Source organism: Cataglyphis hispanica, chromosome 7 (genome assembly GCF_021464435.1).
Source record: "Cataglyphis hispanica isolate Lineage 1 chromosome 7, ULB_Chis1_1.0, whole genome shotgun sequence".
Classification (NCBI taxonomy): domain Eukaryota; kingdom Metazoa; phylum Arthropoda; class Insecta; order Hymenoptera; family Formicidae; genus Cataglyphis; species Cataglyphis hispanica.
The window spans coordinates 7,207,185-7,225,193 of NC_065960.1; the positions used below are offsets into that span (position 1 = coordinate 7,207,185).

General features: G+C 39.6%; 1 protein-coding gene across 7 annotated transcripts in view; it reads right to left on the reverse strand.

Moving 5' to 3' along the window:
• Window positions 1-18,009, reverse strand: part of LOC126851015 (AF4/FMR2 family member lilli) — a 181,065-nt gene that overhangs the window by 9,512 nt on the left and 153,544 nt on the right. For all 7 annotated transcript variants that reach the window (XM_050594533.1, XM_050594539.1, XM_050594537.1 and 4 more), the window contains one exon: window positions 12,648-12,681. In XM_050594533.1, coding sequence (XP_050450490.1) covers window positions 12,648-12,681 — 34 coding nt within the window. The remainder of the gene's footprint in view (window positions 1-12,647; window positions 12,682-18,009) is intronic.

Below are 18,009 nucleotides of genomic sequence, written 5' to 3' on the forward strand. Positions count from 1 at the left end.
TTTTCGCGAGTGCTTAAACGCATTAAAAAGTTAGAATATTAATTTCAAGTCACGTCGTTTATTATCTGCGCTCTGAAAAATCGCTCCCTCGCTTAATTTAATAAAGTGGATAATAACAATGTATGCTTCCTGAACAAGGTCATGTTTATATAAGCAGCAAAAAAAAAAAAGTGGGATTCCTAATACAGCTGATTGAACGAAATACATGTTGGTTTTTAATATCTTTACAGGATTAAAGGATTTACAAGATAACTAAGAAATAATAACGCTTTCGCGTGAAAATATTATCGAGATTAAAGTCGGCTCTATGAGAAAAGCAGATGGTCGAAGTAATTGCTTACGAGTAAGCTCGTTGCATCGCGATTCCCAGAGATTACCTCGCTCTCGACGAACGCTTCGGACAAACTGTTGAGCGGTGATCGCAATTACCTGCTTCTACATCATTAAACAAATACGTCGTTTATCAGTTTGCCCTTGGAATTAGCCGCGTTTAATTTAATAAGAAGGATAATCGCGCCTGTTATGCCCAAGCATCTTATAGCTCCAGAGTGCATCTTTCGTCTTTCTTCTTTGTTTTTCTTTTTTTTTTTGCCCTGAAGAAGAGCGAAACGCGCGAGGGCGGGAGGAGACGCCTTCGTCCTTTTTCGATCATCGCGAGAGACATGCGAGCCTCTAAGGACCGTCCGCGACAAGTATCCGATGTGGAATAGAGAGCCCGGGGACAAGGCCGGGGCGAGGATATAGTATCCGGCGGCGGAAAGCCACGGTGTAGGGAGAGAAAGAGAGAAAGAAGGAGATAAAGAGAAAATACGTAGAGCACCGAACATCGACGGCGTACGGTGGAGGGCATCGACCCTCAATGCACTGTCCTACGTCCGCGCACTCTGCGAGCGGTGCCTTGTGGTTTCGCCACACCGACTGCGTGCGTTTAAAGCTCTCTCTCTCTCTCTCTCTCTCTCTCTCTCTCTCTCTCTCTCTCTCTCTCTCGCCTCTGCCTAGCATAACTCGATCGACTCCGACTAGAGAAAGATTTATTTGATTATTGTAAATGTTGAATTTTTCGAGAATTTGAAAAGCTCGTCAAAATCTTCAAGATTGATAAAAGCGTGAAATATATTCTACTTTGGCATACTTAATTTTATTTTATAAATATTCTATAATTTATTTACTTATTCTCAAAGCTTTTCGAGTTTATAAATTATTTTATATTCCTTATATTCCGTCTTATATTCCTATTTTTAATTTTTTTCTCTATTTAAATTTTAAATTTTATGTTTTAAATTGATAACATAATACATTATCTGGTTATCAAAAAATATAACAATAACTCACGAAATTAATCGCGAAAATGATTTCCATAAACAAGTATTTAAAAAAAATGTGTTATTTATATATAAAAATATATTTCCATTCTTCTAATAGTGTACATCTTGTAGAAGCTAAAAACATTTTTATATTCTTGTTCCTACATTTTCCTTCTTCGATATGTATTAAAACTGACAATATCAAATTTCATTTTATTTCATCAAATTCGTGAATAACTGTATAGCCGTATTGTCCTAGAGATCAGCTAATAATAACCACGGTTTGATTCGAATTACGCCAACGTCTTTGCTGACTGTTGACTGCTGACTGGCTCACCGCTGCCAGCAAGAAACCTGCTAAATCGCCGCACGAAAGAGTTTAACGATCGCGTCTCAAACGGTACAAATTACTCGGCTTCGTGGGAACGTTTACAATTTTAGAACCGTGCCGTTCGACGTTTGCGCTTTGTTTATGAGCGCGCGAGTTGCATTTTTTTCTCGGGGAAAACGACGACTAATGGTAAACGTGTGCGATTTATCAAACGTTATTTTATCGTTAATGAGAAGCGCGTAAAATCCGAAAAAAATTCATCAATTTCATCATCCTCCTATTCAAGTATAATTTTATGTTGTCAATTTTCTATTATTTTCTATCAAATAAAAGTATAAATCACCACATGGAGAATTTGTTCCGTCTGGTTTTATTTTCATGTTCTTAAAAGTATTTGATTTATTTTTTATATTATTATATTAATAAATTAATAAAATATTTCGCACTCTTTTTGTATTCTTTATTAATCGAAAGTTGTTAATTTCTCATGTGATATCCTTTTACACCTTTTTATGCACAGTCACTCAGAATAATAAATAATAGAAGAATCTATAAAAAATATATAAAAAATAAATAAATGGAATAGATGTTTTGGAATAAAATTTATATATAATTCTTTGCAATTTTCACATAAATTTATACTTAAATTCACTCGTACCATTTTCTACAGACTCTTTACAATTTAAATGCTTAAACGTGCGGTGAGAACGCGATCCATTGTCAGTCTCTGACTGTGTCGTTGGCGTTGATGCAACTCACTACCTCCCTTCGGCGGTCGGCGCCTTGATAAAGGAAGGGAACCTGTTCGCGCGAGGCGTTCCTTTAACCTCGCGTTCCGGCATGCAACGGAACCGTCGACGCCGTGTCGTTAAGCGTGTTGCTCGGAGACACCCACGTTGAGCGAGTACGTGTTCTTGCGTGTGTGCGAACGGAACGAGGAAGAACACTTATCCGGCGATGAAGAAACGAGGGAGAAACGTTTTTGCGAGCGAAAAAAAAAAAGAGAAATGAACGGCGGCGACCCGAACGTTTCATTAAAGGAAAAGGCGTGAATGAGCGTTCCACGTTTGATAAGAACAAACGAGAGAGGAAAAATCGAGATTGGCGCGCAAGTGTTATACGATAAGATGCTCTCTTAAGATATGCTGCTATAAGGATCGTGTACGAGAGATTTCAATTGTGAAGAAATTTACACATAATTTTTCTATACTCGGAGAAATTTAACTCCTCAGTCGTGGCACTAGTTTAAAATTGCTTTTCAGAATTCCTAAATTAAAATTAATGAAAAATATATGCATTGTATACACATATACGCACTCTAAAAGAAATAAATATAAATAAATATATTCTAAATATATTATTATTAATCAATAATATAGCTCGTTAAATGCTAATGGCATCAAATGATAATTATGACCAATAAGAGACTAATTGCAGTTGACATTTCATGAAAATTAAATGTTTCCCTGAAAATTATACAAATTTACTATATCTTTATTCCTTTTCTGGTTACTATCAGAAATATAAATCTCAAATTTTAGCATCGTTTTAATTTATCTCTCCCAAAAGAACTTTAATTAGAAATGCAAACGAGAAAAATATCGAGGCGCAAAGGTAACTCGAGATTTGAATCTTTATCGTTCCCATTATTATTTCCACATTACTTAAATTTATCGTCAATTAATAGTGGAAAATTTCAACCGATTATTTATATTTTATTACGCTTTAAATTTACTGGCTCTATTTGTAATTAAATTGTTAATTGAATTATCAATAAAATCAAGATTGGTATGATTAATGGTAAATTAAACTTCCTGACGTACATGCCTTGACGGGAGGTACTTCATGTATGCAGGAGTAACAGGACTCTAGGGTAAACGGCGCAATGCGCGCAAAAAAAGGATAATGATCTTAATCGAGGGCAAGTTCACAGGAACCTCGTTTACGAGCTTCTGCCACGCGGCGTCTATTCAAAGCGTTTGCGCGAACAATCGCCCCGATGTGTCTATTATCTATTATCTCATCTGCTGCCTCTCTCTCTCTCTCTCTCTTTCTTTCTCTTTCTCTTTCTGTCATATTCGTTTGCCACTCACGGCACGTGCGCTTTTACCGTTTCGTTACAATTGACAGGCGGCTGCCGAACACGATTTCACAGGCGGCGCGACATCACGAATGCAATCAGATTACAAAAAAAAAAATCAGACAACAGAGAGCGTCATCGCATAAACTTGTCACGATATATTGAAAAACACGATATATTCGTCACCTGTAAAATGCATGTGCACATTGGTCATCTCTATAAAAAAGCGTAATATCAATATGCGCAAGAGATGCGTAAATCATATTCCAGGAATGTAAGATTCTAAGGTATAACAGACACGAGAGATAAATGTAGATAAAATACGCAAAAAAACGAACAGTGACGCGGCAAGAAACTAATGGATTAATCGGGATAATGAACGCGTAATTATTCCCGGCGACATAACGAAAGGCAATATCCACGTTTAGTTAGCTCGCAGCCCTAATTCTTCTCCCCGTCGTTCTACCGAACGGCATGTGATACAATACTATATATACGTATGTGTGTTCATATATTGTATATGTGCTCGGAATTGACGCTAGTATAAGTTCCGCTTGGTATTAAAGAGAAGGAACGATGAGAAGCGTAGAAGAGAGGTGGTCTTGAGAGGAGGAGGCTGGGAGGTGGTGGTGACGATGGAGGACACGACGGAGGAGGCAACGATGCGGTAACGCGATAGTGGCGATGGCACTGATAGTGACGGTAGTGGTGAATAGAATTTCACGAGACAGCTAGCTAGCTAGCAAGCCGCTTGTTACGAATGACTTTGGAAGTTTCGGAGTATACGAAGGAGTATCTTAGAATCCGAGTGTCTGTATACGTCGCTATATATGTTGCCGAAATGTATATCGTGACGGTGGTATTAATTAATTGGCGAAAATCTGGAGACCGATTTCTCCCGATTGCATTACGATGGTTCTACCTAATCGGCATTTATGTTGCGAAAAGAGAGGGAGAAGAAATTTATAGCAATTCACTATTTTTTAATATTTGGTGGAATTAATATCGAAATTGAAAATTTACATTTGAAATATATATTTTTACATTTTCGCAAACGATCCTTAAATTTTTTTTTACTCGCACAGATTTTTCTTATTTCGAAAAAATTATTCCAAACAAGATCGGACATTTCTGGTCACTGAGCATCTCCAGACCTGCTACAAGATGTTCTTCTCTTTCAGTAAAGGAAAGATTGAGACCAGGAGATTTATCAAATAATCCACGAACTGAAAAGCTATTCGGTAGCGGCGGAACGGCCTGTATATATCTATCACTTCCTTCTTCCCTCTCTCACCCCGCTTTCTCTCCTTCTGACTTTTTCCGTCTCCAACAACGACAGCCCACTTCGTTCCCCGGTTGATCCCCTTTCTCTACCATCATCCTTCGCCTTTTGTGTCTCTTTCCTCCCTCTCTATTTATCCTTCCATTTCTTTTTTTTTACCCAATCCCTCTTATCATTCCATCCCTCTTTCCTCTAAAAGACGAATTCTGCCTTTGTCTCTGTCGCGAACCCCTTTAAACCCGCCGTTGTATTCCCATCTCGCTTCAACGTGACGCAATCCGTCTGTCTCTCTTTCTCCAGCGAGCTACGCTCTCGCATTCCCTCCCATGTCACAGCTTTAAACCTTCCTTCCACTCTTCTCTCCTCGTCCGCTTTACCGCTTCTGGTTATACGCCATCTGCATCCGCGTAACGCCGTCGATACAGCACGCACACGTGCCCACCTCTGTGTCTGTGTGCGTCAGCGTGAACACAAATGCACGTGTATATATATATGTGTGTGTGTACTTGTGCCGCGCTCAGGGCTGGCTCGATACAGGGTGCAGCACAACACCTGTACCTGACAGAGTGAATTTCCGGCAGATTTGCGGTGCTCGAATACACACGTCCGATACTATTACGTGTGTGTCATCGCTTTTAATTAGTTCGATTAAATTTCTCCTGGCGAATGGCATTTTGATGGCGCGTTGCATATTTCGAGGGAAAAACATATTGTTTACAAGTTAATTAGAATTCAGCGTCTAAAATTTCCTCTAGATTCTCTATATCGTATATTATAACTGAAGCTGTATCTTAAAAATTGAACAAAAATTAAATTAATGCTAATGTTACATTAATGTTGATCGCGACGATAAATTAATTTATGTTGACTATTAATCTGATAACCCTGATCTTCATTTCGAAGCAACGGGACCGCAATTGGACCGCTTTTCCTTCCGATCGAGTTATGCAAGTCAAATAACATCTAATTGCCTTCGCTAAGTGGTAAAATATCTCTCGAAGATTAATGAACGGCTGCAATCCGGCGCGTGTTAATTATCCTCGAAGGGGAGGAGCGGAATTGGCTTTCCGCTCTATTTGACTTCTACTTGTACGCGTCGCGAGAGACGATCGAGGAAAGAAGCGGATAATTTTAGCCGACTCTACTACTCGACGGCTAAATTTGCGAAGACCGCGCCAACGATATCCGCCGAGAGTTTAGCAATCTCTTCGCCGGGCCTTCTCTCTTCCCGTAAAGATTACGGAGAAAAGCGCGCAGTCCATCGAGACGAACCATCTTTCTATGTCTCTTTCTCTCTCCCTCTAACCCACTTTTAACCTCCCTTTCTTTTCCCCTCCCCGGGTCGATTTGCCGCCGCCGGTTGTACGCCACTCACCGTCCACTGTTCTTACGTCTATGTGCGCGTACATACGACGTTAAGTTTGCACGCTATTCGCGTCTGCATCAGTGGTGGAAGGCGCCGTACGGGCGAGCATCGGTAATAATTTCGCTTCCATCCTGCTCCATGGAAAAGAGGAGAGAGAAAGAGAGGGATAGTCGGAGGTGGATGGAGAATTTTGCGCGCCTCCAGCGCGACGGGCGACGCCGAGGCCGGGGATGAGATATGGAAAGCCGGGGGAAAAGAGGAGACGAAATATCGGTACCCGAGAAGATAAACGCGCGACCTCTCTCTCCACGGCAAATTTGCGCGACAATAAAGCGATTACCGGCGATTGCCTGCGTCGCGGTACACGTGACGACCGCGACGAGAACCTTCACGTCAGATCATTTCATTTCTATCTCGTGGCGATGTGTAACATCGCGAGATCTTTATCCTTTCGTTCTACGATAAGGATTTAAACAGTTTTTTGTCCGTTTATTTAATAAAAAAAAAAAAAAGATTTATGTCAAGAATGCCAAAAATAAGATTATTTTATATCGTATATTTTTGAAAATAAGAAGCTCGATTTTCAGTCATCGCAAATGTTTAAATGTTTCTCGCTTTATAAAAAGCAGATAAATAAATAATTTATTACATTTTAATAATATTAATAAATTTAATAAATATTTAACAAATAATTAAAATATATAATTTTCTCATTTTCAAATTTTGATCGATTCAATTTTACTTCGCTGATTTTATAGTTCGCGATAGTTTCCGACTAATCGAATAATCATATGGAATAATTTGCTATTTCAAAAACAATCAAGTGCGCCGATGTTTTTCGCTAACTATGTTTACCGAACGGCGATTCGCTTTGAAGCCAACGAGTTAATTTGGATCGCGGTGAGCGCCTGGTGTTTCTGTTGGACTCTCCAAAATAGACACGCATGCCGGAATCAAACGGCGACGCCTATTAATCCCGTTCTAACCAATCGTCCCGACGTTAAAAAAGACATCTCAAAAGAATTCGCGTGCCAATCGTCGCGTCTCTTTCTATTGATAGAAACCTCTCACCCATAAAACACGATCATCAGTATACCCCGTCATCGGTATACAAAAACGTTTTTATTTAATAAAAAAAATATTTAATAAAAAATATTTAATAAAAAAAATCATACTTTTTTACTACTTATGCTTTATTTAATTAAAATCTAATTTTTAATTTATAGAATTGATATATTCTGTCAAGAATATTTACCAAATAATATAGAAATATTTATAAATTATCTATTTTACTTTTCAATAACGTAATGGGAAGAACGTGTGTATAGCGCAAATTTCAAGGCTGAAAAATCATAAGTTCGATGCCTTATACAAATATGTATAAATATATATATTTCTTTTTCCAACTTCGTCGCAATAAAACTTGAACACCCATCGCATGATTAATTCTTTTCTTTTTACGCGTGTTACAAATGGCAAAAGGCGAGAAATAAAAAAATTTCCGTGAACGCTCCAATCGAGATTTTCCCCGTTTAATAGCTAGCGATGGCTCACACACGCCCGCCTGTCTACAAAGAGCGATTACGATAAAACTCAGTCGCGCGATATGAAACGAATGTCGAACTACGAGTCTCTCTCTCTTCCTGTTCTCGAGCGAACTGCCGGAACATCATCGCGCGCGAGAAAATGGCGGGAAATGAGTAACAAAGGGCGAGTCTGTAACAACGAGCTCTCGTGCGACGTAGGTCGCTTACTTTGCGTTAGCCGATGTAAAAGCGAGGTCGGAAGCGGACATACGGCGTTAAACACTATAAGTGTGGAGACCCCGTCGCTCCAGTTAACGATGTCTCATCCGGTTTAATCCCGCGATTTAGTTAACGGCGAAGGCATAATCGCCGAGATGCGCGCGCGTTCTCTCTATCCATCCTCTTATCCGTTTCTACTCGCCGAGATATCATCATTTTGGCCATTTCGAGCCGTCACTTTCCGCGACCCCCTTAATGAGATTTTCCACTTTAGAACGCATTCCTTAATCCGCAGATGTAAATTATCGTGTGTTGAAAGAGACGATCCGCGGAACGAATTGATAAGGCGTCGAATTTGCGATTTTTTGATTTCGGAATTTGCGCTACACACATTCTATTCATTGTATACATTACATATATCTTGTAACAAATATCTGAAATATAATTGAAAAGAACTTCGATTTTGTAAATTAAAAATTAGAATTAAATAAAGCATAAAGAACAAAAAATAAGATTTTTTAAATGCAATGTCAAACTGAAATTTTGTATTATAAAAAAAAATATATATATATATATAAAGTATTTTATATAAAGCAGATAGATTAAAATCTTTTAGAAATTGCACATTTCAAAAATATTCTCCTGATATTCTCTCAAGATGTTTTAATGTACTATTATTACAAATATGCATAAAAGACGATATATCGCCAGACAATTTAATCGAACAATCCTCAGGAACGTGTCTTTGTGCATCTGAATAATCCGCGGCGCATTTTCTCGAGCGACATAAAACTTCTCTGGCGACGATTCTAATCTGCCGCGAACTTTTCATCGTTGTCGTCGGAAAAAGTCGCGACGCGCATCTGGCATCTGGGATTTTATTTGCAACCCGGTTTTCTGCCTCCTTTTATCCGCGAAGCATCTTCGACTTAACTGCGCGCACGCGAAGCAACGCTCGTTCTCATTACTCTCGTGAGATAGAGTCGGACGAGGCGCGTATACCTCCCTGATTATACGTTTCTTTGTCATTCACACGTCGCGGCGATGCGATCGAAGAATACGAAGAATGATCGGCGATCCCTGCGGTGCTTCGCTGCATTCGAAGCCCTCTTTGCGTAGCCACATTGTATTATCGCGATGCAGATCGCGAGAAAGATTTAAAATACAAGCAAGATGTGTGTTATTGTAAAAATTAATAAATTATCATCGAAATGAAATCGCAGGCTTAACTGGATTGCAGAAAAATATAATTATTAGAATGATATGGTATCTATATATGAAAAGACTAATTATACTTTTAATATTAATTAATGTAAACCTTGATCGGGCTATAATTAGAAATTCCGGTCGTGTTAAACGTAAGCTGCCATTTGATAACGCGCCTTCAACTCGCTGATAACGAGTTTTCCTTCCTAGCAAATACTCGTTTTACTTCGCCAAGTAGTGCATGAATATTCTCTTCATTTTAACCTTTCGATAACAGAGTAGAAAAATTTTCCAAGTTTTTTTTTTTTTTCCAAGCAACGCTCAACTTTCAATCCCTCAGTTCACAGTTCTTAACTTGTCATTCTTAACTCGGCTCATTCAATACTCACGAGTTTCCTCGATTTATCACTTGAGAATTGAATTTCTCAAAATATCCCATTTTTTATTCACAAGTTAAGACTTTCAGTTTATAAAATATTGCACATTTAAATGCAATTATAATTAATAATCAACAATTATCATATTATTCTCGTACATATAAGCGTAGATTTAATCATCTATCAATTCCATCTCTCATCGATTTATCATGCGATTTTGATTTCCCTACAAGACAACATGTTTAAGAAACCAAATACTGAATGAAAACATCGTCTTGCTACTAACAATAAATAACAAAAAATGCGCGTGAAAAGTTCTGAGAAATCTCTGACGCGAATAGCCGGTTCGGGCTATGTCGACGATGCTACTTACGTCTGCAACTCGCCATGCCATAGATAGGTATCCCGATAAATCCGTTATCGCGATTCGCGATATACAATGTGCACCCTGAATGCCAGAAGACGCTCGACAAGGTACGAAGTAATCAAGCGATCGGACGCGGTCGTAAATTTCACGCGTAATCGGCGGACAAAGTGTAAGCGTGTAAGAGAAGGATAATTATTAATTGACGGTCGTGAAATTGTATTGATTTAAATGTAATAATTTAAGAATCGAAAGAGTTTCAGTTATCACGTTCGCGAAAAAAAAATTCGAGCTTCTCAATCCTATGAATTAAAAAAATGATAAATGTCAAGTGGTTTAAGTTTTTGTGACAACTCGAGTCGAATCTTCCTAAATTGAGAATAGAAAATTAAATGTTGTACGTAAATCATTACTCATCAAAGACAAAGAGAAAACGAAGAATATTTGCACACTTTATTGCGAAATAAATCGAACGATCGCGAAGAATCAAAACTCGTTATCAGCTCGTATAAGTGTGACGAGCCGCCGCTTATCGGATCGCCACAAGGACGCGAGCCACTTGTCTGATAATGCACGAAACTCTCGTTATATTGCAAATTTAGCAAATGGAACTAACGCAAATAGAACCAATATTTTTCGCAAAAGAAAAAGAAACGAGGAGAAATATTTGCAGTCTATTCTGATTTTTATGAGCCAAGAAGTGAGATTTAATTCGCTTACGTCAATCATATTTTGAAAAACCGACGAGAAAATATCGAGATACTTCAAGCATAAAGGAATATCTTTATTATATCTTTGGAATATGATGATTAATTCATTTGAAGATTAATTTGCTAGTAATTGATTTTCTTGGGTATGCTATCCAAAACAGCACTAACCATTTAATTAGCTCTTTTAATTCCCCGCGTTAAACGACGAGCGATTAAATTTTCGTTTAAAGCGCTGATTATGCACCCTTTCCGGAGCCACACGGCGCGTACAAAGATCAGGCCAAATCTCCGGTTCGGAAGAAACACGAGGAAAAAGGTATTTGGTCGCGACCCACTTTTCTGTCATAGACGAGAGCGTGCGGGGCGGCTGTTATTGGGGAGGTAAAGAGAGAAAGAATTGTTAAGGGGGGTCGAAACCTTAAGTTTGAGAACGAGAAGAGGCAAGGGTAGGAAACATGTTCTTGCCTACCCTTTTCATTGGCTCGTTAATTTCTTTCTCTTTCTCTCTCTCTCTCTCTCTCTCTCTCTCTCTCTCGTCCCCGATTAATCGCGGTGATGTAAACCGATTTCGGGAAATCATCGTATTACACGACACGGATACACTGATCGATCAATTCCTGTTTTCCGAAAATCCTCCGGCAACGCGAAATTCAATTTGCGAGACGCTACGTGCACATGATAATCTCATTGCGGTATGTTTTCGTTGCATTATTCCTCTATTTCACTTCTTTATCCCGCCTAAATCAAAATCGACGTTTGATAAATTGACATTTTGTGAGGAAGTAGTGTATTAATGAAGAGTGATTTATTATAATTAAAATAAAAAAGAGTCATGCAATCTTTTATTATAGTTATGTATTTTGATCAAGAATATAAATCACCGTTTCTTTAAACTATTGCGCTTAATTAATGTTTCTGCAATTTATTTATTATTTATTAAATCGATCAACTTTACCGAATCGAGATAGATATATAAGCAAATTATATTATCGAAATTGAATAAAATTTCCCCACAGGAAGTTTTCAAGAAAGACAGAAAGGTGACGATGAGATAATAAGGCACTGTAAGATAGTCATAAAAATGTACAGAATGTTTCGTCTACACGGGAAAAGAAAGAAAGTCTTCCAAACCGCCGCCGCAGGAAACTCACGACACGTGAGAAACTTGGAAACATCTTTATTAGCGGTGCCCACGTGTTGCCCGGATCTTCTGCGTCATCGCGTACGTACTTTTCTTTTTTTTTTTGTTACAAGTATGTAAAGATGATACAGAAAACATCTGTCGTTCACTTCAGCTTTGATAATTTTATTTACGAGTTGCGAATTCTCTGTGACATATACGTTTTGCGTGGATTAAAAAGCCGCTTATTTAAGAGTAAACAACAGAGACTATACATTTGCTTGTGCGTAGTAAAAAAAAAAAAAGAACAACAAAATATTCGGCAAAATAATCAACGCACAGAAAAATTGCAGCGCGCCGAGCGATTTAATTAAAAGTCCCCGCGAAAATCTGAAATAAATTTTGCGGTTTGCTATGTAACCGGCATATTTGCCGACACTTGGTTCTTTTGTTATATGTACGCAATTTGTATTTTTTTTCCGATTAGACAGACAAGTAATTTAAATATTGCAAAAATATTTAAAAAAGCGCATTATTTCAATGTGAGCTGAGAAAAAATTCTCGATCATTCGACTCGAATGTATAATTCGTATGTGTATATTTCTATTATGAAATAAACATATTGTTTTGCTAAAAACTCTCTTTTACTTTTAATAAAATAAAGTTTAATGAGAGAAAGTTACTTAAAGAAACATTAAGTGGAAGTAACAAAAGTAACGTAAGATTTCTGACAGGCTAAAGTTTTTAGGCTAATATACTTACGCAGATAGTCTGCTGGCGGCATGTCTCTCGCGTTCTGTAACAGAAAAGATAAGAATAGTAATTAGTAAGATTAGTAAGAACTAATTATTGTCTAATTATCGAAGTTTAAGGACGGCACGGCCGTTTCACGTTAAAATAAATATTCAGCGAATTAGTTTTACGAAAAAATAATCATTTTATCTCCCAAGTATCAATTCAATATACAATGAATACAAATATTCTCTTTTGTTTACATATATTTAAAAAAAAAAATAACAAAGCCACTACCTTGTACTGTAACATCTGCCCGTCGTTTTAAAAAATTAATTAAAATATTAAATTCTCTCTCTTGAGAAAGATAATCAATAATAGCTAGTGCGTAGTTGTATATATTTTTTTTTACGTGAGTATAGAATTAATATAAGCACGTGGTGAGATTTTTAATCATCGTGACCTGAAATTTCGCGTGATTCAATAGTGTGAGAAGAAACTAACGGTTAACGACATTCAAAAAGCAAAAAGGAATTCAGGTAGTTATGTTACGAAGAAGGGGGTTTGTTGCGCGTTCCACGCAACCGGCATCGATACGTCGTCTTTCTGACGGGACCGTCTGCCGTGTGCGAGATTGCCTTTAGAAATTCGATGACCTGCTTGCGACAACATGAGGGGGGGGGGGGAGAAGCAAAGGAAGTAACGATGAAAGGAAGAGGTGGAAGAAAGCCGCGCACAGAATGCCGCGACCGGCATTGCGTAAACAATAGCGTACACGCAATGCACGCATGCATGTAGGCACGCAGCGTGTCATGGGAAAAGGGACTCGGGGTGCTCGGGCGAGTTTACGGCCCCGAATGAAAGCGGGACGAGCGGGGTGCGCGGGGAGGGGAGGGGTGTTGTTAAATTCGAAATAGAGGGCTGCTGGAACGCCGCGCGCATCGGCCATTCTCTCGCCCGCCGTATTTTACCACTCGCGTCTAATGCGAAGGAAGCGCGCGTGTGTTTCGACGTTATTACGAAGCTACGCGAGAAATTACATGGCCGTGACACTGCCGGAAATGAAATCTAGCAGAAGCAGAAAGTTTGTTGGTAAATCTTTTATCCGCTCTAGAATTTATATCGGCATCAAATACTAGAAATTGTATAACTAGAATAGATGTATATAATTTTCTCTCCATATTCTTGTATAAAATATGTTATAAATATTATATTATTAATGATTTATCTCATACATTATTTTCTCCACATATTTTTATATATTCTTTTCATCGGGAAAGAAATATTTGTATATTATTACTTCTCACGCGAATGCTAAATTATTTATATTCATAATAAAGACTATCTTCGCGATTATAATGTCTTTAAATGATTATACAATCGCATGTCGAAGCATTTATTATTCATCAGTCGTCATGGCCGCTGTTCCAACAATAGGTACGAAATTATCCGGCAATCTTCCACCGCCTAATTATCAATATTCGCCGCGTTGCAATTTAACGGCCGACTCAGTACAGATGACTGCAATCAATCAGTGGCACAACACACAACAACCGTAGCCCTCAATGCCGGAAAATAAAATAATTAGCGCTAAAGTATCACGAGGCCGTATCTTGTGTTAACGACTACATGTCAATAATCAGTCAAGCTGACAACACTACTTAAACCTCTCAATGTGAAAATTTAAATATCCCCTTACAATTTTCACGCAAATTTAATAACTTAAAAAAATCAACGTATTTACGTTGAATCGTAAAATAATCCTCCATAGAGAAATACTTAATATTAAAAGCCAAATATAAAATATCTAAATAAATTATATTACATCTTTTTAAATAAATGATTGAGTTAATAATATAATTCTAAGATATTATCTGAAAGTGTGCAACGAGAGGCAACTTTCAGCAGCACGAAAATGGCTCGTAAATAATTTCACGCGCTAATTTATCCAAACGTAAACGCGACGCGATCTATAAATTTGTCGACCGAGTCTCTCGCGGTAACCGGTTTAGAAAACGGCGGACAGCCGTCTAAATTTGCAGCGATTGTCATTAATAGACATAGATAAAATCGTCGAGATATGAAATTTGTCAGGCGACAAGACGCGCAATGCACAATGCCCCGTAAATTTATCGTCGATTTATCTCTCCGCGCGATGACTCAGCCAACTCTACTAGCACGCGATCGATCGATCGAATCAAAAGTGAGAGCGAATCGGCTCAATGCCGCGCACCTGATAACAGCAGATAGCTGACAGCGCCTTGAAGCAGCTCGAATCTGCTGAACATGACTTATCGCCCACGTTGCTGCCGCTGTCGTTGCCTCTGTTTCATGTTACTCGCACTTGCTAAAGCAAGTAAGACACGATGATCGTCGACCAGCGTGGGATGCTGTATCAGATGCGACTCTTCTGGACCCGTTTTTCGGTCGAGCGCGACTACCACTCTCACCATAAAATCCGACAAAATATTTGCCCCTCAGACTCCCGCCCGATTATATCCGAGTTTATGCACTCGCGAAGAGATAATCTGTTGATTTATTAAGGTTTAATCGAGTTTACTAAAATCTAAAATTCCATTAAAATTTAATGCCATTGAATTAAATTCACGCGATCGCACTTTTGTTGAGAAATTATGGCACACACACACAAAATTGTATTTTTAAAAGACACTCTCTTGCTGTTATCGGGATCACGTAGATTACACTCGCGTTATCACATCGTACAATACACTGAACTCCCGTGGAATCAACTTTATCTCAGAAAATTGCAGAAGGTAGCCGCGATAAATAGCTCGCCGCACAAACGGAGCATTCAGCACGCTTAAATACAAAGCTCACATTATCCGAAAGACGTTCCCAAGTTTAAGCGAGGAATATCAATTCAATCTCGCGTGTCACGCACATATACACGCGTAGAAGGAAAACACGATGATAAAAAGCATCGTTGCAAAGTTTTCTTCAAGGTTGCGAAACGTCAGATCCAGATCTATCACAGGCAAAAACAAATTATTCTCTAACCGTAAAACGCGCGCGCGCGTCAAGAATATGTATCCCCGAAAAGCCGACGTTTGCTTGACGTCCACGTCATGGAACATTAAATCGCGAAGACAGATGTCGGGGCGCGAACAATTCTTCAAGGTCGTAAAATGCCGAGGCCGAGAAAGACCTTCGGCGCGTAAACTTGGGCGCGCTTCGTTAAAATTCGCTCGAAAGTTGAGATTAACTTCCTAGGCGTCGGGCGAAGTGCACGATATCGTGGCACGAGGCGTTGAAAAAAAAAAGAAAAAAAAACGCGAGGAGAAGGAGAGAGGCGAGAGAAGCAGAGAGGTGGCTCTCCAAGGTCGACGTAGGGTAATTCGTCGAGTTTTTCACCAGCGCAAACACGTCCTCGAGATTCTTACACGTGAGCGACTGACCCAGACCCGGCTGGGATACGGACAGAAGAGACTCTTCGGGGTTACTTATGTACGCCCCGCTGAACTTAACATACACACACACACACACACACACGTGCGCGCGCACATGCCGGTGCTTCCTCCTCTTCTGGAGGAACACGCTGGAAACGAATACGCTGGTGACACGTGTACCAGTCCAACCATATCTCCCTGATGACGTTCAACATGTGACTCTAGCGGCTAATTGTAGGAATGAAGAAATTAACATTCCAGTAATCGCAACCGCAATTGTACGCGATAAAGTCGTGAAAACGTAAACGAAAATACCGATAAAAAAAAAGGAAAAAAAAACTGTTAGGATCATTCGACGAAATGCTTCTCTTTGGAATATCTCGTAAATATCTGCTTCGATTGAAACAATTTTGCTGACCAGAGATACTCGATTAAATCGTGTCGAATAAACGAATCAAACGATCACGAATAAGCGTCGCGTTCATGTTCATGAATTCGCTTGAAACTTCCGGCGATGCACCGAAATTATCGATTTTATGACACGCGATACACGCATTGAACATGAGACCGGATCTCTTATTTGACATTCAATGCAAAACCGCACAAATATTATAGACGAGAGGAAGCTTATTCGAGAGAAATGCGCTTCACGCACAATGGCGTATAAAAATCTCAATTATAAATTTCTCGCGTAAGAACATATCCGAAACGATATATAACGATATTAACTCGATTATGTTTCTTCGCGAAAGAGTCCGAAAAAAACGTGCCTCGTTAAACAATTTTGTGGTGCCTGCTTCGAACTCTGACCTCGATCGAACCTTCCGTTTCGAAACATTCGAGCGCGCAACGAACGATGACATACGAGTTTCCTCCGGACAACATCGCGTCAATATTGCATAGCGGTAACGTACGATTGATCGCGCGAAGCAAATTTTAATGAGACGGTGATAACTCGAACCGACGACAGTGAATGATAAATATGCGCCGGGAATGGGAAAGCTTTATGAAGAACGTCACGCGATACACTTCATCGCGAAGCAATGATAGAGGAGGGGTGGGGAAGGGGAAGGGGAAAGGGGAAGGGGGCGTCAGTTGAACCTCGTTTTGAAACTCAACACCGCTCGAACCGATCGATATTGCGCGCAACTTTGTGTCTCTCTTCCTCGACTCTCCCCGCCCCTCCCCCCTCCTCCCTCCCTCTCTCCCTCAGCCTCCTGTCGTCAACATTTCACAGCGAATTGAATTTAAATGAGAGTCAGACGCTCGATAATACGCGGCATTGATTAATTCAAATATGCACATGCAATTATTGCTCGCGCATCCTATCCATTGTTGTACTCGTGCAGCGCTTCGTCGCAAAACCAATTCAGCTTTGCTTCCTTAACATCTTCGATCGAGACACGTTCGATATTATTGCACGGTGCAAAATCTTCGTCGACACTTGATTCTCGCATATTTAATTATCACCGTCCCCGGCACACTTTTCGCTTCTTACAATCGATGATGGATACAAAAACTGAACCTTTGAAGATTCCACCTCTTTTTCGCGTTCAACCTCGCCCGCTGGGAATCGATCGCTAACTATATAAGCGCAGCCTCGTAAATCCTCGTCGATGTTGTCGCTGACTCTTATACTATAGCAGATTCGAACACCGGAAACAAACGGAATTTTCGAGTTCGGAGATTCTTTTGGCGTTTAGTTTCGCTCTGCAACTATCCGCACCATGTTATAAATTCCCATTCGATATTTCACGTCCAACTGTTATCGAGACTCTCGAGGCAAGTTTAAATTGCGTTTGAGCGCGCGAAGAGCGCCGTATGTTACGGTCTTAGCGAAGCGCGTCGGTTGACTGAGGCTTGAAGGGGCCCCTTCTAGTCGTGGCGGCATCGCCGGCACGATTTTCTACTTACCACCACGCTGCTGCTGCTGCTGCTTGCTGTTGCTTGCTGCCGGGTGGCGTGTCGCTGGTGCGGCAAACGGG